General features: G+C 41.4%; 2 protein-coding genes across 2 annotated transcripts in view; one reads left to right on the top strand and one right to left on the bottom strand.

Annotated features, from left to right (window-relative positions):
- LOC121866890 overlaps positions 1-23,644 on the top strand; it is a 30,146-nt gene extending 6,502 nt beyond the window's left edge. Inside the window, exons 10-19 of the mRNA XM_042366626.1 lie at positions 14,951-15,005; positions 19,718-19,826; positions 20,122-20,210; positions 20,435-20,578; positions 20,758-20,896; positions 21,130-21,242; positions 21,431-21,541; positions 21,972-22,120; positions 22,262-22,426; positions 23,209-23,644. Coding sequence (XP_042222560.1) covers positions 14,951-15,005; positions 19,718-19,826; positions 20,122-20,210; positions 20,435-20,578; positions 20,758-20,896; positions 21,130-21,242; positions 21,431-21,541; positions 21,972-22,120; positions 22,262-22,426; positions 23,209-23,235 — 1,101 coding nt within the window. The 3' untranslated portion in view covers positions 23,236-23,644. The remainder of the gene's footprint in view (positions 1-14,950; positions 15,006-19,717; positions 19,827-20,121; positions 20,211-20,434; positions 20,579-20,757; positions 20,897-21,129; positions 21,243-21,430; positions 21,542-21,971; positions 22,121-22,261; positions 22,427-23,208) is intronic.
- On the bottom strand, positions 759-14,169 carry LOC121866892 (glycoprotein-N-acetylgalactosamine 3-beta-galactosyltransferase 1-like). Its single transcript, XM_042366629.1, has 10 exons — positions 13,878-14,169; positions 5,982-6,093; positions 5,422-5,510; positions 5,011-5,163; positions 4,344-4,482; positions 2,885-2,997; positions 2,616-2,726; positions 2,185-2,333; positions 1,545-1,709; positions 759-873 (listed from the first exon to the last, which is right to left on the bottom strand). The coding sequence occupies exons 1-10, from the start codon at positions 13,885-13,887 to the stop codon at positions 841-843; spliced, it is 1,074 nt and encodes a 357-aa protein (XP_042222563.1). The 5' UTR covers positions 13,888-14,169; the 3' UTR covers positions 759-840.
- Positions 23,645-26,144: the final 2,500 nt, after the last annotated feature.

The raw sequence follows: 26,144 nt of genomic DNA, 5'->3' as shown, positions 1-26,144 counted from the left end.
ATACCGCATGTGTGTGTTTATGTATCTAAGTTTGAGCAGGTGTGTTTGGCGTTGTTTACGGTGTGTCCATTAAAACTGAAAAAAAAGATTTGAAAGATTGACGTGAATAAACAGATAAACTTACAGACGGAATATACAGTAATTGGGAAGATACAAGGTAGATACTCCTAAGGTAGAATTATAAGCTCCGTGTACTTATTTAAACAGTATTAAATGTATTTTTCTTTCTTCATTTTATGTTCCATGAGAGTTTGTTAATAATAGTAGAAGTTGGTCCAATATAATTAAGTATATTTTTGGGTGGGGGCTAGGTTAGGTTAGGTCAGGTTAGGTTAGGTCAGGTCAGGTCTGTGTTCCTAAGGTATTACTGTAACCTATGCTTATTAATTGAAGATCCTATGAAAAAAAATGCCTTTATGAATCATCAATTTTATTATCATTAAAATAACAGCAACAACAACACTTACTTTGAGCCAATACCCACAGCGACCCCCCCCCCCCTAGTTTATATAACGTTACTCACACATGAACAAACAAACAACTTTTCGACAATCAGTAAGTTTCCAGACACACAACACAACAAAAACAATAACAACATAGGAAACAATGATCTGATAAAAACTTGACGATGATAATAATAATAATAATAACAATAATAATAATAATAATAACAATAACAATAACAATAATAATAATAATAATAATAACAACAATAATAATAATAATAATAATAATAATAATAACAATAACAATAACAATAATAATAATAATAATAATAATAATAATAATAATAATAATTAAGTATTGACTCGTCTTTGGTATTGTAGTGGCGTGTTAACTTTAGGCATCCGTTTTACCGCGACGCTCAAGTATCTGGAATGAACAGAAAATATTGAATTAATTTTTTTAAAGGAATTATTAGACTGAGTTGTATATCTCATGAGTTAGTTTAATCTAATTGTTTTTCATCATCTATTTTATTATTTTTCTACTTTTTTTTTTAGGTTTCTGTTCCCGTCGATTCAGTCTATTGGGATGATTATGATCGTTGTGGACAATGTTATTAGTTTGTGATGATATTTACAACATAGGAAGGATAGGTTAGGTGTTAGTGTTCTTATGTGTTCAGTGAAAGAGAGGTAAGGTAACACAATGTAGTTTTAACAGTTTCTTTATGTTTAAGAAAGTTGTTCCCCTCTCTCTCTCTCTCTCTCTCTCTCTCTCTCTCTCTCTCTCTCTCCTTTTCACTTTCTCAGATATACTCAAGAAGAAATTGAATCTGATAATACACCTTAGTTCATAATTAAATCAATCAAATGTTTAATGAGTATGAAAATTTATCCGATTATTATTTCTAAACCACAACCATAAGAAATAAAGACCAGTATCACCTAAACACTCGTTACCATTGTAAATTTTGAATAAAAATGAAGACAAAATTGATAATTCACTCAACTTGATCAAGAGACAGAAGAGGATGATAGAGTCGGGTAGAGACGCATTGATGTGTAGGACCAGTGAGTGAGAGAGAGGAGAGGACTCACCTGGCGGGGAATACTATTGAGGTCTGGAGGCAGCGGGGCGGGTATCGGGTCGTGGTGCTGGATGCCATAGGGCCTCAGGTGATACAGCAGGTACTCAAACTCATACATCTTGTTAATGTCCATATAGTGGAAGGTGATGGCCGTGTCCGAGCAGCAGGTTAGTCCCTGTGGTCAGGTGGGAGCTGGTCAATAGGGTTTTCGAGTTTGGGATTTTTTCAATACACACACGAACCCCCCTCCAACCCCACCCCCCCGACACACACACACACATGTAACCAGTTTAATCTAGTTTAGTCGGTAACCAGTATAGCAACCAGAGTATTATACAATATGGATGATTAAGTTTTCATTATGCATTTTGCATTAACCCGCAGGGGTCAGAGATACTTTCATACCAAGCATGTAGTAAGCATTTATTTAGCTTGGTCAAACGCAGCTGGCCTAGTCACGATGGTCTGGCGACAGTGAGTCGACCAGGGATGTCTCAGTATAACTTCAATACACAAGTGTGAGTCTTCAGGAGAAGTTTACACACACACGCACACTCAAGCACACACACATACACAAACACACATGTTAAATAGGTTTACATTCATCACAATCTAAGAACAGGTATATACACAGTCTGCACGAGCCGTACCGTGTCAGGTTTATAGTACACATAGTCCAGATACCAGCTAGGGACTTGGTTAAAGAGGTGTGTGACGGGGGTGAAGGGGAAGAAGCGTCCTCGCCCCAGACTGTCTCGGGAGTCACCAGCCAAAACACCGATTTTATCCAGACATTTTCCTGTAACCAACAGTGTTCTTTATTACACGAGATGAGGATGTCACATATATACTGACGATAAGAGTAAATGTCTTCGTATATCTTCCTGTAGTACACTGACTGATGATGTAACATTATAAAATATAAGATAAACTACCACCAGCTAATGTTGGTAGTAATTTTATAGGAAAACTAAGAATTAAGTTAAAATTTAGTTTGTACAGATGATTAAAGTAAATACTGTATAGATTTTTAGATATATCTCATTCTTTTGTGTGATAGTAAAGTCTCTCTCTCACTCACCCATCTCGGCATCCTCGGCGCCTGTGTTATGTCTCTTACACAGTGTCTTATTTGGCAGCGCCACCTCCACAAACTGTGTTACTGCCTCCCTGCTTAACACATATCCACCGCCTCAGGAGAGAGATGGAAGGAGTTAGTGACATATAGACAGATAAACTTGATGTAGATAACATTATTATTATTACATCCACGAAGAGTCTCACCCATCTACACCCACGGAGAGTTTCACCCACCTACACCCACGGAGTCTCACCCACGTAGAGTCTTACCTCCACTCATGTATCCCTGTTTGCTGAACTTCTTGAACCTTGAGCCAAAGTAGATGGGGTAATCAGGGTCGTAGGCTGACAACATATAACGCATATTCTCCATTATGGTGTACCTGAGGGAGCACAGGTGAGTGAAGGTAAATAACAGGTAATTGCAGGAGGCGACAGGTGTAATGCCAGGTGATAACAAGGAAGATATGATAATGACAGATGGAGGAAGAACAAAGATCAACAAGAATATAATAATCAAGAATGGACGTTTTATGAAGTAAAGATTAGAGAAGAAACGCTAAGAAAACAGAAAGGCATAACATAAGGCAAGAGGACCCATGAAATAGGAACGAACTCATCAAAAAAATTAATTAGATAATAAATCAAAGAAAAAGATTCCTTATTATAGAAAACGGGATGAGATCGTTAAAAGCAACAGCAAAAACACAGAAAATGGCATTAAAACGCGACCACACCAGCCACATACCGACTCCAAGACCACCCTGAACTCTAGGTCCTGGTCTGGCCCTTAAAAGGAACTTAACCCCATTGAACATCTGTGGATAATAAGGCTAATCAGGTGTTACAGGGGAAGTGTGTCTCAACCTGGCGAGTCGGTCCCCAGGTGTGTGCGTGAGGTTACCAACGCAGAGAGGGACCTGTGACCTCTTGATAAATATATTAGTATATTTTATATGGTATACTTATATTGTGTAATTATTTTATATTCATTCAAAACCGATATTATAATAATCAAATACACAATATTGCTGCCAAATTATGTGGCTTTTATTTATTCATTCATAAAGATGAATTTCACGATAAATCAATTCTACAATATTCACTTAACCCTTATGACAACTTTTATGTTGTTTAAGAGATGTTATTTTATTTGTGAGGGACCTGGGTGTAGGGCGGACCACACTACAACATGCAGGGTGCTATACTACCGGCTGTACGATGAACGAACTTCATACATGTTGTTAAGTAATATATTTGTTAGTAATCATTATACTATTAAGTCTACTACTAGTGTTGCTGTGGCCGCCTTGTATACTGTATGGTTTTAACTGTGTATATACGATTATTGTAATTGTTTCGTTGTTCGAGTCTCAGGTGTTTCGGAGTCACATGGAAGCTAATTAAGGGAACGAACTACTGTACCTGGATTTTCCCTCCTGATAACCTTCATTTCACGAGGGTCAGTGCTCAGCTTAAACACTACGTCACGTCATCTTCCTCACACATCGAAGAATCATTACCGTTCTATCAGCCAGTCAAGAAGAGTTTAACATTACCAAGTTCTTTGACGTCTATGAGCTTTTTATCTACCGTTTCAGGAAAGTCTAACATTACCAAGCATTATGACGTCTATAAACTTTATATTTACTGGTCAGGAAAGTCAGGAAAGTCTAACATTACCAAGTTCGATGATATCTATGAGATATAATATTTTTAGTATACCTACGTGTCGTCGTCAGCCTTGAAAACCCACTCGTAATCGTCAAGGTAGTGGTCATAGATGTACTTGAAGGCGGCTTTTGTCTTTCCCCACAATAAGTTATATCCTTCACCAACATCCAAATCGATGGCTCCAAGGCTCTTGTCTGAGAGAATTCCTTCACGTAAGAATACTTTAAAAATCTTAGTAAATGGTCACTGGAACTCAGAGGGATAATGAGCTTCGTTAATAAGGATTCCAGTTTTGAAAGTCTGATGAACAGGTTTCTATATTTCGAGATAAATTAAGTGTGATACAAAAAAATGATTAAGCTTTTATTATAAGTTATTAATAAATTGACTTAAACTCATCGGTAACAAAGTGGAGGAAATTTTCGACGAGTGTCATGATAGACAGATGAGCTCCATGGCAGGCAAATCATTTAAGGGAAATTATTAATATTTTATCCTAAATTTCTGGTTACATTAGATTTCAAGACATAAATGATTAATATTATCATATTATTTTTGTTAATTAAAGGTATTTACGCTCGTCTAATTATTATTATTATATACTTTGACCCTTTGACTACTGGAGTGTTAATTCTTTGTCCTCAACGACTTAAATCTTCATTCAAGGATTAAACCATCGTCGTCAAGGGTTAAAACTAATGTATACACACACAATAACTAACCATTCTGTGAGCTCATGAAGATCAGTTTATTACATCGCTTCCCCCAGGTGGCCTTGACGTGGACTGCCTTCTTCTGGTGGGTTTCCGGCTGAGTCATCACCCAGCATAACACCCGCACCTTCTCTGCCAACCTGACCGCCTCTACGTCCTCCCCTGACACAACACGACTTTATCTCTTAACTTAACCTTTAGTTCAACATATTGTGACCTAAACATTAACACAGTAACGGTAATATTTGAGTTTTATATTTGTCAGTGTGTCCGTTTGTCTATGTCTTTATTTCTCACACATTTTAGCAAATAGAAAGCGCGACCGGGAGAATGAGAGAGAGAGAGAGAGAGAGAGAGAGAGAGAGAGAGAGAGAGAGAGAGAGAGTCACTAGCATTGACGTAAAATATTGGTTTGTTTACCTCTATGGTGGACCTCGTTAATATCATGGTCCTTCAGTGGTTCGTCTGGGATGTCCACCTCGACCAGGTCATCATGGGTCAAGGGGGAGCTGTAGGGAGGAGGTGAGGATCAAAGGTCAATATGAGAAACGAGGAGGAGGGTGATAATGAGGGATGAAAGAGGAAATAAAGGAAGAGGAGGGAGGTGATAATGGGGAAGAAAGAGGAAATGAAGGAGGTAAAGATAAGTACCCAGAGTATGAGAACTGGTAAAGGTACGAAAGAGAGGTGAAGGGGAAGACAATAAGGAGAATAAGGAGAGAAAAAGCATGATGGTAGAGAAGTAAGGACGGTGGGGAGAGTGAAAGTCAGATTCTAGAATAAAAGCCACGTGTGGAAGGGGGAATGAAAGAGGAAGAGGAGAAAACAGCAATAATTGAAAGTAAAGGAAAACAAACCCAAGAGATCCTTACACAAAATTATAAGTGTTCATATCTCGACACTAATTTATTTACCTAATACTCGGAGCACCTGAGAGGTAACCACTTGAGTATAGTAGCAGTAATAGTTGAAGTTAATACCTTGATGTCCTCGAAGTGAAAATACCATGGTAGGGAGTCAGACCAAAGGACGTCAGTAGAACACCCACCATCATGGACATCACCATCAGGAGGGGCGTCCTTACTGCTTTGGCTGAAGGAGGAACACATTATACTGTTATTTATGGTGTGTGTGTAATAATAATAATAATAATAATAATAATAATAATAATAATAATAATAATAATAATAATAATAATAATAATAATAATTAACGGTTTATTGAAAAAATTCTGCAGCCCGAAGGCTACAAATATACATTGGACATAAATGACTTATTACATACATTGGTGGTTTAACAAAAGCCTTCATTAGAGAAAGGTAAAGGAACATACAGTGAACATACAGATTAATGTAGGTGTGTGTGTGTAAATAAATAATAATAATAAAAACGGTTTATTAATAGAGTTGCAGCCGGTGCCTAAAAATATACAGACTTACATTTGATTTAGACATAATGATATAATATGCATTGAATACATTTACAGGGCTGTACAGTACATAAATCAGGAGTTGTTTATTATTTTAACAATAAATGGGATGGTGCTGTTCTTATATCTATCGGTGCGGGCTCTTATGGGCTGAATTTTGTTGTAGTGGCGGACTGCGTGAGTTGGGTGGGGGGCTGCAGGTGGCAGGAGGTGGCGATGACGAGGGTGGTGCATTAGTTGGCTGCCAAACCTTTCCAGTGCTTGGTGGTGGAGGTCACTGAGTGATGGCATTTCCAGGGTGGAGAGAGCATTGGTGTAGCCGGAGTATTCTGCGCCGAGCATGATTCTGCAGGCCCTTTTCTGTACCTTCTCTAGCTAACGTTGTTGGGTGGAGTTGAGAGAAGACGACCAGGCTGGTGACGTGTGTGTGTGTGCCTGCGTGCTTGTCCCTGAGGATATGTTATCAGGTGAAGTCACGAGAAGCCACTGTGCAGCAACTATACCTCACCTAACACCTGGACTCACCTTCACCCTCTCGCTCACCTGTTCACTATACCTTGCTGTGTCAAATTAAGAGAGATAAGGTTCAATGTAAATGTTATTAATACATTCTTGATGATCGTAATGAAGCTACGACACCTACGTAAGGGTGATTTAAGATAAACTGATATAGTTATCATAGTGAAGTTAATTAATGTATCTAAAGTAGAGTAATTTTATAATTTATGACCGAGGGCTTCAATTTTTCCCATCTCTGTCTCCTTCATAGTTCACCCACACCTGAACCACTCCCCCCACACCTGAACCACTCCTCCACACCTCAGCTACTCCCCCCACACCTGAACCACTCCCCACACCTGAACCACTCTCCACACCTGAACCCCCACACCGAACCACTCCCCACACCTGAACCACTCCCCCACACCTGAACCACTTCCCCACACCTGAACCACTCCCCACACCTGAACTACTCCCCCACACCTGAACCACTTCACACCTGAACCACTTCATACCTGAACTACCCTCCCACACCCGAAATATTCGTCTGCTTTCTCATCTACCTCCACTCTCTTCCTTTCCCTTATAGGTCAATTTCCACTGTTTCTTGGATTTTTGTCATTATTTACCAACAACTTTCTTTTCAAAATTTGTCTTAAGTTTTGTCTAATAAATTTATCTAGGAATATTATCCGCCAAATTCATGCGACTGTGTACACTTGTATAGATATTCCTACATACAAAACACACACGTGCATGCAAGATCTAACACACACACACACACGCACACACACACACGCACGCACACACACACACACACACACACACACACACACACACACACACACACACACACACACTAAATGAGAAAGAACATGTGCTGCAGCATACCGCATCAGGAATAATTTCTATGCATAAACCAGACCACGAGAGAGAGGGGAGGGGGGAAGGGATAATTTAATTTAGCTGTTGAAGCTCACACAGGTGTTCTATTGATACCTACACAACAGTCACAACACCATCACAGCGAGGACCACAACACCGTCACAACACCATCACAGCGAGGACCACAACACCATCACAACACCGTCACAGCGAGGACCACAACACCGTCACAACACCATCACAGCGAGGACCACAACACATCACAACAAGGACCACAACACCATCACAGCGAGGACCACAACACCGTCACAGCAAGGACCACAACACCGTCACAACACCATCACAGCGAGGACCACAACACCATCACAGCGAGGACCACAACACCGTCACAACACCATCACAGCGAGGACCACAACACCATCAAGGACAGCGAGGACCACAACACCATCACAGCGAGGACCACAACACCATCACAGCGAGGACCACAACACCGTCACAGCGAGGACCACAACACCATCACAGCGAGGACCACAACACCGTCACAGCAAGGACCACAACACCGTCGAGGACCAACACCATCACAGCGAGGACCACAACACCATCACAGCGAGGACCACAACACCATCACAACAAGGGACACAGCGAGGGAGGACCACAACACCATCACACGAGGACCACAACACCATGTCACAACCATCACAGCGAGGACCACACATCACAGCGAGGACCACAACACCATCACAGCGAGGATAGCGAGGAGGTCACAGCGAGGACCACAACACCATCACAGCGAGGACCATCACACACCAACAGCGAGGCACAGCGAGGACCACAACACCAGGAACATCGAGGACCACAACACCGTCACAGCGAGGACCACAACACCATCACAACAAGGACCACAACACCATCACAGCGAGGACCACAACACCACCACAACACCATCACAGCGAGCGAGACCACAACACCATCACAGCGAGGACAGCAGGACCACAACACCGTCACAGCGAGGGCGACCACAACACCATCACAGCGAGGACCACAACACCATCACAGCGAGGACCACAACACCATCACAGCGAGGACCACAACACCATCAGCGAGACCACAACACCGTCACAGCGAGGACCACAACACCATCACAGCGAGGACCACAACACCGTCACAGCGAGGTCACAGCGAGGACCACAACACCGTCACCACAACACCATCACAGCGAGGACCACAACACCATCACAGCGAGGACCACAACACCGTCACAACACCATCACAGCGAGGACCACAACACCATCACAACAAGGACCACAACACCATCACAGCGAGGACCACAACACCGTCACAGCAAGGACCACAACACGTCACAACACCATCACCGCGAGGACCACAACACCATCACAGCGAGGACCACAACACCCAAAGGAGGACCACAACACCATCACAGCGAGGACCACAACATCATCACAACAAGGACCACAACACCATCACAGCAAGGACCACAACACCATCACAGCGAGGACCACAACACCATCACAGCGAGGACCACAACACCGTCACAGCGAGGACCACAACACCGTCACAGGAGGACCCCAACACCATCACAGCGAGGACCACAACACCGTCACAGCGAAGACCACCACACAGCGAGACCACAACACCGTCACAGCGAGGACCACAACACCGTCACAGCTAGGACCACAACACCGTCACAGCGAGGACCACAACACCGTCACAGCGAGGACCACAACACCATCACAGCGAGGACCACAACACCATCACAGCGAGGACCACAACACACAGCGAGGTCACAGCGAGGACCACAACACCGTCACAGCGAGGACCACAACACCGTCACAGCGAGTACCACAACACCGTCACAGCGAGACCACAACACCGTCACAGCGAGGACCACAGCACCATCACAGCGAGGACCACAACACCGTCACAGCGAGGACCACAACACCGTCACAGCGAGACCACAACACCGTCACAGCGAGGACCACAACACCGTCACAGCGAGGACCAACACCATCACAAAGGAGGACCACAACACCATCACAGCGACCCACAACACCATCACAGCGAGGACCACAACACCGTCACAGCGAGACCACAACACCGTCACAACGAGGACCACAACACCGTCACAGCGAGGACCACAACACCGTCACAGCGAGGACCACAACACCGTCACAGCGAGGACCACAACACCGTCACAGCGAGGACCACAACACCGTCACAGCGAGGACCACAACACCGTCACAGCGAGGACCACAACACCGTCACAGCGAGGACCACAACACCGTCACAGCGAGGACCACAACACCGTCACAGCGAGGACCACAACACCGTCACAGCGAGGACCACAACACCGTCACAGCGAGGCCACCACACCACAACACGTCACAACAAGGACCACAACACCGTCACAGCGAGGACCACAACACCGTCACAGCGAGGACCACAACACCGTCACAGCGAGGACCACAACACCATCACAGCGAGGACCACAACACCGTCACAGCGAGGACCACAACACCATCACAGCAAGGACCACAACACCGTCACAGCATCACGGACACTAAAACACCATGGACTACGTTAAATATCCCGGCGTCATACCGATGGTCGGGAACATTGGCCACAGGAGATGAAAGAGACTGTCAGGGCACACGAGTATAGACAGCAGGAGTGAAGGCAGGAAAAGTACCTGACAGTTTCTACTACTATCACTGAGGGGTCCATGATAAAGTCTCCCCACACTCAGTTCACCCAAATGACTTTAAATTATTCATTATTATTATATTCTTATACATTAATCGTATTTTTTTTCAGTCAAGTGTTTCTATGGCAGAGTGGATACAAACACTCGCTTCCTGTCCTAAGGGTCTTTGGTTGGCAATGGACAACTTTACATCATTGTAATTTTGGTTTAGTATTTTGTGTAATTTGACATCACTCCGTCCTCAAGTTCCGTGACGTAGCCTGTGTGAAGCAGCCAACCGCGTCTTGTTATCACCAGACTGATTTGAAATGTTATTGTCCATGCCCCTATCTGCTGCCTGTAGGGTGTGACTGTTGTGTTGCGTTATCTTAGACTGAGCCTTTCCTACACATAGAGGGACCGTAACCAGCACTGAATATGATCACCTTCACTTCCCCATTTACACCTGGATTAACTGGGAGTGCCTGAGGAATGAATCAGACTAACAGGTGCTGTCAGATTATAATAAAAAACACTTTAGTACAAAATAATAATGTAGTAACTTAATATTGTTTTCATTGTATATGTGTTCGTGTGTGTGTGTGTGTGTGTGTGTGTGTGTGTGTGTGTGTGTGTGTGTGCGTGTGTAGCTACTACACTACGTGTCTGCTGTTCAATATATATATATATATATATATATATATATATATATATATATATATATATATATATATATATATATATATATATATATATATATATATATATATATATATATATATATATATTTCATGTAAATCCACAATGAAAACGTGGATAAGATAAATCTTGATAAAATCACTCTGGAAAATGGAAACAACGGTTCTCCGTTTCCATATATATATATATATGTTGATAACCTTGTGGTTATCAGCATATACCTGGATCACGCGCACCTACAGTGTGATATATATATATATATATATATATATATATATATATATATATATATATATATATATATATATATATATATATATATATATATATATATATAATGTGTGTGTGTGTGTGTGTGTGTGTGTGTGTGTGTACTGCCGGTCATCCAATATACAGCTGTGTTAGTAGCGAGGATTATAAATAATAGTCTACCTATCTTACTACACGAGGGATAATAAAGATGGTAATTGTCTCCTGGGGATTATTCCATCCTGTCACAGGTCACTGACCCACATCGGGGCCTGGGCGGAGGGAGGGAAAATATGAAACAAATTACATCATTAAAAGATAAATAAATACGGAAATGAGAAAAAATATATAAGAGCAAGAGTGAGAAACAATACGTTGTGCTGTCACAGTAAGAGAAATAATTGAGACCCTGTAAATGTGGCAGAAAGTCAGTCTGATGAGCAACCTGGGTCTTGGTCATAATTTTTGTGCACTAACTTAATGCTGGGGGAGTGGGGAGGGATAGGTGAGTGGGAAGAGATGGGGGAATGAGGAGGGATGGGATAGTAGGGAGGGGTGAGGGAGTGATAAGGAATGGGAGGGATAGGAGGGATAGAGTGATGTTTACCTTAACATCATAAACTTCGGGGTGAAGAGGAGGAGGGAGCGCAAGGACAGGTGCTAAAGGAATGGCCCAATGTTTACACTCATTAGCATTACACACCTGAGCTTTAGAGGGTAAAAGAAGGCACTGATATTTACTGTACATTCGGGAACATTCAATAACTGGGGTATAGAAGCTGAAGGAGGATGAAGTGGTCTGGAGACTGGGGCTAAGGGCTAGGGCGTGTGGGCTAGGGGGTGTGGGATAGGACGTGTGGGCTAGGGGTTATGAGCTAGGGGGTGTGGGCTAAGGGTTATGGGCAAGGAGGTGTGGGATAAGGGGTGTGGGCTGGGGGTTGTGGGCTAGGGGGTGTGGGATAGGGGTTGTGAGCTGGGGGCTGATGTTCACAGTCATTAACATTATTGTCTTCGAGGAGTGAGATTTTGTAGGGGTTGATGTCTACGTTCATGAAGAGAGAGGGAAGGAGAGAGGGAAGGAGATAAAGAGACGGATGTGCTAGCAGGATGAGTGGGTAGGTGGGAGGGTGACGAGTGGGGTGGTGGAATCTACTGTTGATGATTCTTTTTACCACAACTCATTACCAGCCACACTCCTAGTTACCAGCAACACCTGTTTGTCTGACTCAATTCAAGCTGCACCTTCTTCCTCTAACGTTCTCACTCATACCAGAAAACTCTTTAGATCACCTGAAGATTCAACCAGCACGCCCCCCCCGAGAAAAGAAGATTATTTAACCTTCTTGACTAAACATCCGTAAGTTACAAGGGAAATTAGGTTAGGTTAGGTTAGGTTAGGTTAGGCTAGGTTAGGTTAGGTTAGGTTTGGTTAGGTTACCGTAAAGGTGGTTAATCTTAAGGTGAAATAAACTTTGGGTTAACGAATTTTCAGGCAATTACACTTACCTATAACAAAGGTGAATTAGTTATACTCTTAATTAAGTGGAGAAATATGATTCATTGTTCACTATTATGAATATTTTTTGTAGAATAAGAATATAATTATTATATTCTTCACATCTACCGTACAGGGATAACTCTATCGTACTGTGAAATAGAGATGGAGTGAGTAAAAGGGAAACAGTTGCTGGGTGCATCGCGGATTGATTAATGAACCAAAGAAGAGAGTTGATGGATTGACTAAAAAAGTGGATTGAGTCTACCAGTTGGATGAAAGAAGAGATAGATGGATAAGACGATGGTTGATGTCGTACTGTAAATACCTTAGTGTTATATTGTCCTTTCACTATAACTCTTAGGTGGCAAAAGGTTATCTCAAGGTGATAAGAAACCCTAATGAGAATAACCAATAATGATCTTCTTCACACACACACACAGTCTAACATGGTGTTAAGCTCTCGACATTACGTTCTCAGTTTGCAATACTCTTTTTCCCACAAAGGCGGAGCATAACGTCTCTATCTAGCACGCCCACGTCTACGCCCACATCCACGCCTACACCCGCGACCACACCGACGCCCACACCCACGCCCTTCACCTGCACTATCACTCTCTGACCAACTTATTGTCACTTAAGATATTCCTTCGTTACGCAAAAATTGCTCCAAAAACAATGATCTGGATCCCGCCTTGCCGTGGTTGGCTCGGAGCCGCTCAGTTTGGCGCTGATTGGCTGTGAACATGAATTCAAAGTGTAGCCTGGCGTTGATTGGTTCGTTCGGTAGATTCGCAAAAACGGGTATTTTAGGTATCTTCCCCACTTCATTTAAAATACCCTTATTATTCACTACAGTTTTTACAGTGTCTTCTCTATGAGTTGTGTGTTCATGTTTGTCTCACTCACTCACTTCTTACCTTTCAACATCTTGTCAGCTTTCTTTTGTTGGCTGAGACCTTATTATGGTGTCTCCCAACTTTCTACAGCTCCATACAGCGGCGGTGGTAACTGTTAAGACGTAACTGTAACTGCAGACAGGTAAAGGACTGGCTGTAATTCAAGACACCCTTCAGCAGCTGTAACCTTAAGTAACAGTAAATGGATCAGCGTTGACTGTTACTTAAGTATTTTACGACACACCAGTTCATGACACACTCGCCCTGGGACTAAGAGGTCTGGAGTTTCAGTACCCGAGGACTGAATGAGAACCACTTATCTAAGCCCACAGCTGTGACACCTGCACTATCTGCCACACTCCCATCAAATCTTATCTGGCTTCACTCCTACACCCAACTTACTCTAATGGTGATGTCACCTTGTTTGTTTTGCACTTACATCTCTTTAAACCGATGATGCACAAGTTGGAGGTTTATGGTGAAATTTGTTTTAAATTCTAAGTATTAAGAATTTACATATAAATGTATTTTATAAATTTGTCTTTTGTCACCGATAGATGTCCTTGTGGAGGTCAGGAGCTATTGGGGAGTATACAAAGAACTGATAGACACTAAAGATTTATTCACGTGATGGAAGACTTACTTAAAATAGTGTAGATCATTGTTGATTGAACAGACGTAAGAGGGTAAAGGTAGATGACCAAGACCCTTGACAAAGCCACAAGGTAATCGTGTGACTCAATGCCTTGTTTGTTCCTGAACATTGACTGGGTTATTAATGGTCAATAGTAACCCAGTGGGTTAATATTGACCATTAATATACCACTTGACGCTGGGTATTATAAATCCTGGTTGTATATTATGAACAATATATGTGGCAGACTCAATACCAAAACAATTGTTATGGAGTCGGGATCTGCTTGTGGGGGCCGCGTTCAGCAGCGTGGTGGCCCGGACTCGGGTTTCGTAGTCGGACAGACACACGAGGGTGTTCATTCATGCTGGCCTGGAATTACGATTTATTTTGGACAGTTGTTCTACCATACTTTTTAACTCACACTTGGTAATGACTTGAGGATTGTACTTATAAACAGAGACGGTCACAGGAGACGCTTCGCGGTGTACGGGATGCTGCAGCACGTGTGTTTGGTGTGATGTTCGAGGTATACGTTTCCCTCCTCTCTGCCGCCTCGTGGCTAGAGAACCTCGCTTGATTATGATAAGTACTCGTTTGATCTCTTAATTGTCTTATTTTTATTCCGTCTTCTCTTCTGGGTAACTGGGGCTCTAAGGTATTTTATCAATTTTCTATACATGTGCTGAGGGCAAGAATGTTATTTACTATTCATTAAAGCTTTCCTAGTTCTTGATTGTATACGCACGCAATTCCTAAGCCTATGACGTCACAAACTGCTTTTATTATCACTTTTGGATACCGATTTTCTATAAATCCTCGCTGCTCAATCAATCCAAACTCGTCCTACTTAGTAATTTTTTATGGTTATTAAACTACTATAGTGACAATTATAATCAAAGATTTTTGGTTCTTGCCCGGACCACCCAGGGGTCACTGGTCAATAGTAATACCGAGGTGCACAACCTTGGCGCCCAGGTAATATGTGTGTAAAGTTTCGGGTCTCTAACTGTTGCCGTTTTGAAGCTATGCCTGGAACATACAGACAGACAGACAGACACGTCCTTTTACAATTACATAAATATATATATATATATATATATATATATATATATATATATATATATATATATATATATATATATATATATATATGATAACCACAAGGAAAGAAAACACGAAGTTCCCGCGCTTTGTGTAATCACATCTTCTTTCCTTGTGGTCAGCATATACCTAGATCACGCACCTACAGTGATTTACTTGCATATATATATATATATATATATATATATATATATATATATATATATATATATATATATATATATATATATAAATAAATGGAAAATGGAAACAACGGAGTACCTCTGAAGATGTCTTGAATAAAGACGAAAGCTAAGGTGCTCCTGAAGATATATATATATATATATATATATATATATATATATATATATATATATATATATATATATATATATATATATATTTAACTGATGATGTACATAATCAGTAATTTGATCATTTATTTCCTCCTCATCATCATCATCACTGCCGGAGCCGTGTTTATCTAATCTCTTTTTATTTTACGGGGATTAGCCCACCCGGGCACAGTCCATTAACCCACATCGGGACCTGGGGGGCGAAAATGTAATAATAATACTAATAATAATGATAATAATAATTCAGATAAGTAAAATTTATAATAAAAAATACAACAAATAAAAATATAATAATAATAATAATAATAACAATAATAATAATAATAATAATAATAATAATAATAATAATAATAATAATAATAATAAACCATAAAGAAATACAAAAATAAGAAAAAAGATCAAGAGTGAGAAACAATTATGTATGTTATGTTGTCAATAGTAAGAGAAACAATTGAGACCCTGCAATTGTGTATAAATGAGGCAGAAAGTCAGATCAGCAACTTGGGACTTGGTCACAATTTCGTGATGCCATCAGGGATATTTGAGGCAGGTTTGCGGTTGAGTGACCTCTCTATATGAAATAGTTATTTTATTTTGATTCATATTATGTACATAAACAAGAACAATGAAGGCCTTTACATACCTAAATAGTTGAAAAGCTTTACCCATAGAGGAGCTGCACCGCCGCCGTCACCAAACACACTTGGTGTTGGTTTACATCACCCGGTATGGACGCGTGGATCCCTAAGGGTGCGTCCACACCAATGCAACAATATCGGTAACATGTATTGCCAATAATAGTGTTGGGAACATTGTGGGCAACATTATTATGTTTCTCATAGTGTTATTGGTAACACTGATAGACAGCATGAGCAGCTGGGTGGACTCAAATAATAACATACCCAGGAAAATCACATGCACTGTAGGTAGACAACACCAAGCGGGAAATGTAAAGGGTAAATAACTTTAAGGAAAACATGGAAAATGTAAACCATCCTCTCCAAATTGACAGTAATACCCTTGTACACCTTTGTGGCCATCTGTTAGTAATCAACAACACCCAGTTAGAACACAGGGGCAGAGGCGCCTTTCTGGGCCTAAATATATCCACGACAGGTTACTCCCATCATGCCCACACCAGTAAGGAAAAAAAAAAGAAAAACTATACCGCTTAAACACACTTCCTGGGTAAATAAAACTCCGCCTGGTGACATCATTTATCACACCGATATTAACTTACCCAGCAGTACCTCTTCATACTATGAGCACCACTCAAATATTAAAATTACAGGTGGTCCAAAATGAAACCCTGAGATTCGTTACAGGTGAAAGATACCCCTTCACCAGAACCACAGCCGCGTTACATAGAGACGTGAGAGTGTTACCGATCAACCCGCAGCGACACACCCTGGCCAGAAGAGTGTGGCAAAAACTATTCCCACCAGACACTAATAACAACCATAGATGATGGTCCCCACCTCAACCACCATTATACCACCACCACCACCACCATCATCATCAACCACCCACCACCTCCACCATCACCACCATTATAACCACCACCACCACCACCATCATCAACCACCCACCACCACCACCACCGCCATTATAACCACCACCACCACCACCATCATTTTAACCACCACCATCATCATCAACCACCCACCACCTCCACCACCACTATTAAAACCACCACCACCACCACCATCATCAACCACCCACCACCACCACCACCACCATTATAACCACCACCACCACCACCATCATCAACCACACCACCACCACCACCATTATAACCACCACCTCCACCACCATCATCAACCACCCACCACCACCACCAACACCACCATCACCATCAATCACCCACCACCACCACCACCACCACCACCAGCAGCAGATTACCCCCGGTAGTCACAAACTGAACACCTGTGTACCATCACAGGTGATACCATACACCACATAGAGTCATATCACACGTTATAAGCAACTCGTAAACCAGATACATATACTGCTTGACTTCCTTATGTCTGTCTCGACAAGGATCAAGAACAGTGATGTAGAATTTAATAAGGTTCTATAAGTTTTGCTGTTTGGTCTAGACTGTGGTGATGTTGACGCTGATATAATGATTAAGAATAACTCAGAGTCGTCAGTATTACCCGGAACTACAAACCGTTTACTTGGTGTGTTGACATTATTGATCTGGGAGGAACAAGTGGTGAGATTAGTGGTGGTGTCAACGAGGAGTGCCACTCATGAGGTGTCAGATGGTCGCGCTAAGAGTGGTTACTGACTGGTGGTGTCAGATGATGAGAGTAGGAGAGGGTGTCAGAGAGCGATACGAGTAGGTGCCAAGTGGTGAGTGCCAGTTGAAGGGGTGCCTAAGGTTTGGAGGTGTCAGGTGGGGAGGTATACCAGGTGAGGGTGCCAGGGGGATGCCAGGTAAGGGTGCCAGGGGGATGTCAGGTAAGGGTGCCAGGGGGATGCCAGGTAAGGGTGCCAGGTGAGGAGTGCCAGAGGGATGCGAGATCAGCGTACCAGAGGGGATAACATGTACAGGAGGGGAGGAAGGGTGCCAGCGAGAGAGCTAGTGAGGGGGGTGAGGGGGCGATAACACCTCACATGCGACTGGTCATGAGCACCATACTCATTCGACTCCCGGAAACAGATGCAGTAATCAAGTGACTTATCATACCGTGTGCTCTTGTGTGCCTGAAACTATATACACTGTTTTCATCACATTTAGAAATACAGTTAATACCTCCCTGATCAGTTACAGTTACTCTACCTGGTTACAGTTAACTTTAGTATTACGACTGGGATAGGAGGGAGACATCGTAAATAACTTGGCAAAAAGAAGACGTTGAGGAGACCGCCATGAGATTCAGAGGTAAGGAGGGAGTGAATGTGAGGGAAGGAGTGATTAAACTAATGGTTGGGAGTGAGAGGGAGAGTAAGGCAGTGAATGAGTGAGAGGTATACAATTAATGGGTAATTGAAAGGTAGTGAATGAGTGGCTGAGTGACAAGTAGAAAGGTTAGTGAATGAGTGAGAGTTAGGAAGTGAATTGGTGAATAAAATATAATGAGTAAGTGAAGGAGGGAGAGGAGGAGGACGAGGAGGAGGAGGAGGAAGAAGAAGAGGAGGAGGAGGAAGAAGAGGAGGGGGAAGAAGAAGAGGAGGAGGAGGAGGAGACATACAGACAGACAGACAGAAAGACTCCTCCAATAAACTCGTACATAACAAGGAGATGACAATTACCCTCTTTTACCAATTTTAACACACAAAGCCATCCTTTGTTACCTGTGAAGTTGTAAAGGTACGTTAGGTTAGGTTCGGTTAGGTTAGGTTAGGTTAGACAAGTCACAGGTGAAATCTCAGGTAATGCATGACATAATATTCGTTGTGGTGTTGAATTCTCCCCGGGTTAAATATTTGTGGATTTCAGGTGACTGGCCACAGTTGGTTTACCTTCATCTGAACACCTGTATTAGCTGGTACACCTGTGTCTTATAACCTAACCCCCCCTCAGTGAGTTTGATCATATTAGAGTTTCTTCCAAATGTTAATTATATTTTTTTTTATGTGTAGGTTTATTTATTTGTGTTAATGTACACACACACACACACACACACACACACACACACACACACACACACACATACATACACTTACACACAACATACAAAGCCTAAACAAAATACTCCAACATATTCAACGCACACAATACACACCATACCCACGTACATACACTGCGTCAAATACCAAATTATCTCTTCCTTCCTCAGGCGTCTCACTTAACACCGCCCCGACACTGGTGATAGCGATGATGTTTGGGTGTATGATAGCAAACCTCAGCCAACTCCCATACCTAGCAAACTACACCATTAACTCCAGGTATTAACATTACATTACCTCAATGTTTACTTTATGTTTATACATTATTATACCAAGGGAGTAGTTTTATTTAGTAATGTATTTAGTTTATATTTTGTATCTCATTTTTGTTCTCATATCATCATCATCATCTTCGGCGTCTTCCTCTTTCGTGTTGTTTTCATTATCCTCCTTCTGTTCTTAACCTACATCCAATTAATCTTTCTCTCTCTTGATCTCTCTGCACATAACTTCTCTCCTGTTCGTCTTCTCTTCCTCCTTTCCTCCCCTTTATCTACCTTCTCTCCTCTTCCAGGTGGACGGAGGAGCGTATGACCTATGATCCAGAGGTCAAGGATGGTAAAGCCTTGACCTATCATGACCACGATGAGAAACACCACAGGGGTAAACACAACAAACCTCTCTCTCTTCTATATTTCAATCTACTTATATTTTAGTCTTTGTCTAAGTGAATGTTTGTGCTATATTGTAATTGTTTTTGACTTTTCAAATGAGACGAAGCAAATATAACTGAATTCGAATTATTTTTTTAGTTGAAGCATAATTAAGCTAATTGGCTTCTTGGAACGTAATTTTTATACTGATGATTGCCGTGTTGTCTGTGGCAGAGGAAGTTGTGGAGGTGGCGCAGAAGGTGCGGGTGTTGTGCTGGGTGCTGACTTCTCCTGACAGACACCAGAATAAGGCAGTTCACGTCAAGGTTACTTGGGGGAAGCGGTGTAATAAACTGATCTTTATGAGCTCAGCGGATGGTTAGTCTCCAAGTATGTCAGAATAATAGTAATAATAATAATAATAATAATAATAATACAACTAAAAAATCCCTTGAGACCTTAACTTTTCTTTCGCTGCTTAAAAAAACTGGTAGTGTCATATACGAGGATCCATTAACCTGCTTGCTTCTTAATGTTAAACAAAGTGGTTTCCTCAGACGCCAGTATTGGATCTGTCAACTTGGGTCATTATGAAAAGAATCCTACGTCATGGAACAAGACTAAGGCTGCCCTCAACTACCTCTACGACAACCACCTAGACGACTATGATTGGTTTTTCAGAGGCGACGACACTACGTAAGTTATCCAGACAATACTCTGCTGTGGATAGATGCATGTGGATACCTTGTGGATTCCTCTCTTGTGTTTACAAAGTTGAAAATATTACAGTGTGACGTCATATTGTATTGTTTACTCAGTGAGCCTTGTAATCTAAACTTCCCCGTTGCCATTAAGAGACGAAACTCTAACTTACCTCTCATTACCTGTAACTTGACCTAACCTAACCCAACGTTAATGTACCTCGCCAGGTTTGTCATCATGGAGAATATGCGTTACATGTTGAGTACCTACGACCCTGACCACCCCATCTACCTTGGTTCAAGAATAAGGAGGTTCATCCCACAAGGTTACATGAGTGGAGGTGGGTGTACGGGGATGTAGGCAGGTGTAGGTGGGTGAGACTCTACGTGGGTGTAGATGGGTGAGACTATACCTGTGAGACGAGGGAGGCTTGAATGACAAATCGTACTACTCCTTACGCTATGATTGTAATAACACCTTTATTTATTACCAGGTCATATTAAAAACAATTCCTCTCCTTCGTCACAGATGCAGGCTGTGTGTTAAGCAGGGAGGCGGTGAGGCAGGTAGTGGAGGTGGGGCTACCGGATGCCACCAAGTGTACCAGTGGCAGCAGAGGGATCGAAGACGTGGAGTTAGGTGGGCTGTGAGGCGTCATGTTAAAGGTTCTGTGTGTGTGTGTGTGTGTGTGTGTGTGTGTGTGTGTGTGTGTGTGTGTGTGTGTGTGTGTGTGTGTGTGTGTGTGTAGATGTTCATGGGTTCAGTAATTAGTATCTTTTGCCAACTTTAAAATCCTGAAATAATCCTTCAACATATTAAATAATTATACAGTGAAACTTCTATTTAACGGAGTGTATAGAGATGAAAGTCCGTTATATCAAGGGCCCATTAGATACGAAACCTCCTACCTCACGGATTACATGGAGAAAGAAATCCGTTATATGGAGGTTTAGCTGTTTTATTCTCTGAAGCTGTGTGGGTAATCACGAAAACATTTAGATGGCAGGAGTTCTCGAGCTTAAATGATCACGCATGTTGACACTATGGTAACCAAAGTTCTTGTTTACAGGGAAGTGTCTCGTTAACGTTGGTGTTACGTTCGGTGACTCCAGAGACAGTATGGGTCGGCCTCGCTTCTTCCAGTTGAGTCCTAAGAGGCACATCTCTGGCTCAGTCCCCACTTGGTACCGCGACTTTGCTTATTACAAACATGACCAGGTAGACCTCAGCTGTTAACTGTGCTGGTACTTGAGGTTCTAATAAAATATATTACAGTAACAACATTAATCTGTCACAATTAATCTGTTACAATTAATCTGTTACAAATAACATCTACATTTGTTCACTGCTCGACCACAGGGCTTAGGCTGCTGCTCAGACACGGCCATCACCTTCCACTCCATCACTCCCAGAGAGATGTATGAAATGAATTATCTGGTGTACCATCTGAAGCCCTATGGTATCACCCACCGAGACCCTTTCCCCGCCCCGCTGCCTCCAGACATTAACAGCATCCCCACACAGGTAAATACTAGACCTTCACACACCTAACCTAACCAAACCTCTCCCACCCAATCACACAAGATATCGCGAAATCACACGAATGTAGTTTGTCTGAGTCACCAATAATGTTAGTCAAGGGAAGACGTTCTTAATTTATTATACAGTAATAGTTTAACACACCTGAGTAGATCATAATGTTAATTAGAACGGGTTACACCTGACACTGCTTGTTCAACACACCTGAATGACCCACGATGGTGTATGGGGGCAGGATATTCATGGTACGAGTGTCTTCATTCTCATCGACAATGACTCAAGTAATTCTACAAAACACATCAACAAAACAAATCTCCATCACTTGATTCCTCTTATCTCGAATACTAAGACATCATTCAATTTATTTCATTGTCAAACTTTTCATAAATTTTCATAACCTAGGTGATAATGTCATCATAGACTATTTATGAAGAAGAAAAAATACCGATACTGTTACTGAGATTTATAACATATTAATTCGATTCCTTCATTACATTACTTGGCTTTCCTCTAATACATACATACAGTACTTGATATGTGTTCAAAATCGATAGAGTTATTATTGATCTTTGACACAGCAGCCACTAGGAAACAGAGAAACTGACAGTGAAATAACAACAAAAATAGGACAATCTGGATATAGCCTTCCCCCCTTGTCTGACTACCATTCCTTCATATGGGTTAACTGATGATATTTAACACTATAAGGAAGTATGTTTTCAGAACACCGAACGTGACTTAATTCAACTTCTTTCTTTATTTTCCAGCTACTGAAGAATAAACCAAAAACGTAAATATAGTTGAGATAAGAGGTACAGAATAGGCATAGACCATCTCATGCACATAGTGAGGTATTGGGGAGAGCTTCAGCTGCGTTACCAACACCATGAGAGCTTCTGGTGAACGCTCCCGGCTCTCACTCGACCCTTGGCACAAGCTGGTGGGAACTCGTCACCTGGGACCGATTCTTGGGAGTCATTATTGAGTTTTTAATTCTTGGTTCTTATAAAATGTTACTTAACTTTTACATTTAGTACAAGTTGATGTGTTTGATTCATGTGTGTTTTGTGTAATTTTGTACATGGACCCTCCTGGAAATAAGCAGCTTACATCTTTGTTGAATATCCTTGGTCAAGTTGCCTTACTGTTTACCATTGTTGTTTACCTGCAGCACTGTCTCGGCACACAGGAAACTAATTTATACATCCAATTATTATTATTATTATTATTATTATTATTATTATTATTATTATTATTATTATTATTATTGTTATTATTATTATTGTTATTATTATTATTATTATTATTATTATTATTATTATTATTATTATTATTATTATAATGATGATGCTTCATGCAAAAGTTATGAGTTGTTTTGCTCTCAAGATTAAATAAAAAACGGTAAGTTTTTACTTTGGGACATGTGTCCCTAGGGGTTGGCCAATATGCTTTTCCATTGTATTTTGGTGTGTTTTAAACGAATCTGACCTTCATTTGGGGCGGAAATTGCTAGTTTATGCCCCAACAACAATGGGAAGAGACTGGAAATCGGGGTTTTTGGGTGAGGGAGAAAACGAAAGCGAGTCATCTGACCAAACAAAACTTAACCGGTAGGCCTAGCTTAAACTAACCTAAATGTTTCAGTAGTTAATAACTTTGGGGCGCGCCATGTCCGAAAGTACAATACCTTAGTTAGAAGTGGAAGGACCAGGGATACGTAAGAATTGGATGGAAAGATCGTCTTTCTTGTAAAACTCGGCAATAAACTAAAAATAATCGTAGGAGCACAACTGACAACCAACCTCCACCACGGCTATTGTGAGACTGGTCAATGAAATTACCCAGGCTGCTTCCTTTGAAAAAAAATCAAATGTGATTGAGCGAAAAAATTTCGCGTTATGATATCGATACCACATTGGGAGAGCTATGTCCGAAAGCAAAATAATACAAAAAACTATGTATTGTTGATTGTAATGTATATATTTGTGGGGTAAGTTAAGGTGTGTTCACTGATAGCCCAAGGAAGCTGGTGTGGTCTTATTTCCACTGGTCTTTTTTTGTTTGTGTGTGTGAGGGAGTGTACAGAGCTCGGTAATCAATATTTCTGGTAAATGAAGTATTGGGGTTAATCCATGTAGCTTCTCAGGATTGTAATTAATAAAACAAGTCCAGTCGCTTAACATAAGTGACATAAACATTCATAATTAAGTTTATATTAAAGTCTTACCTAAAAAAATCGTTTTCTTCTTAAAACAAACAAAGAAAACTAAAATATTGAGGAGTGACTAAATGTTTTAACTCGTCCCTATAATAACCCTTTTATATGCACTCTTGTTACATACATCACTTATAGGAGTTACTTAAAGTGAAGGAGAGGAAATAATAAGTATATACATTTATTCTTCACTTCACAACGTTATTCACCATTTCACCACTTCATCAACTTAGCCGTTCGGGTGATTAGTCTGTTACTTTGTCATGACCTTTATTGTCCAGTGTTGGTACAGGAGGAAACTGGAGTACTCGGTAGAAACCTGCTATGTTTGGAAGTGTTACATACATACATACATACATACATACATACACACATACACACATACATACATACATACATACATACATACATACATACATACATACATACTTATATTCATACATACATTCATACTTATATACATACATACATATATAAGGAACGTTTAGGAGATATATGACTGTTGGCCTCTCTCTCTCTCTCTCTCTCTCTCTCTCTCTCTCTCTCTCTCTCTCTCTCTCTCTCCTACCATGAAATTTAAAATAACAATAGTTCTTACCTCGCCACATTACATACACAACATCAGTCATAAGCCGCCTACTTAATCTAACGAGTCTCAGGTGTTGTAATGTTCGCTCCTCCAATACCTCTTTACCTGTGTGTGTGTGTTCAAGTCGTTTCGTTAGTGATGCATTATTCTACACGCGCTGTAACTAAGTGTCCATAAAGCAGAGGTAAAGCCCGTAGTGTTTACCTCAACACAGCTTATGAGATCAGGAAGCACAATACATTATGCACCACAAACCCTCTCAAGCGTTTGTGTTCCCGTGACTCTGAAAGGACAGTGTGTGTGTGTGTGTGGCGCTGAATACAGTTTATCACCTATTGGCCAAGATATGGTATTCTTAGTCGATCCTTTCACCTACATCTTCAGAGTCTGCAATCGAGTATCAGGGGATGAAATAAGATGATGAAGCTGTAATATTATAATGGGTAGGTTGAATACTCCACCATGCTCTGAGGACGCGAGAAGCCCGATCACGTGGGGGTTGTTTGGATGATAGATCTCTTGCTTCAAACAAGAACCATCGTGAGACAAATGTTTGCGTCTCCTGGGTATGACTGATGGTCCCTCGGGGCACATCTGATCCCCAGCTGATGTCATATACCGATTTCTCGCCATCGCAGGGAACACAAGAAGGATTTATTGTAATCCGGAATGACAGATGTGATTACTTAGGCAAATCCCAGTGACTAAACCAGAAGTATTGGGTGATTGAGGAGATATTAAGCTCATTGATGTAGGTTTAGGAGTTTATATATCTCGGTCTTTACACTTAAGTCGCCATGTATGAGTAATTGCAAAGTCATCCATAGACACAGAAACATAAAGACACATATTGATTGAGAAACACGGACAGATAAGAACCACTGTTGTCCTTATGGTGG

The sequence above is a fragment of the Homarus americanus genome, unplaced genomic scaffold, assembly GCF_018991925.1.
Source record: "Homarus americanus isolate GMGI-L3 unplaced genomic scaffold, GMGI_Hamer_2.0 scaffold1750, whole genome shotgun sequence".
Lineage (NCBI taxonomy): Eukaryota > Metazoa > Arthropoda > Malacostraca > Decapoda > Nephropidae > Homarus > Homarus americanus.
This window is presented reverse-complemented; position numbering and strand designations above follow the sequence as displayed.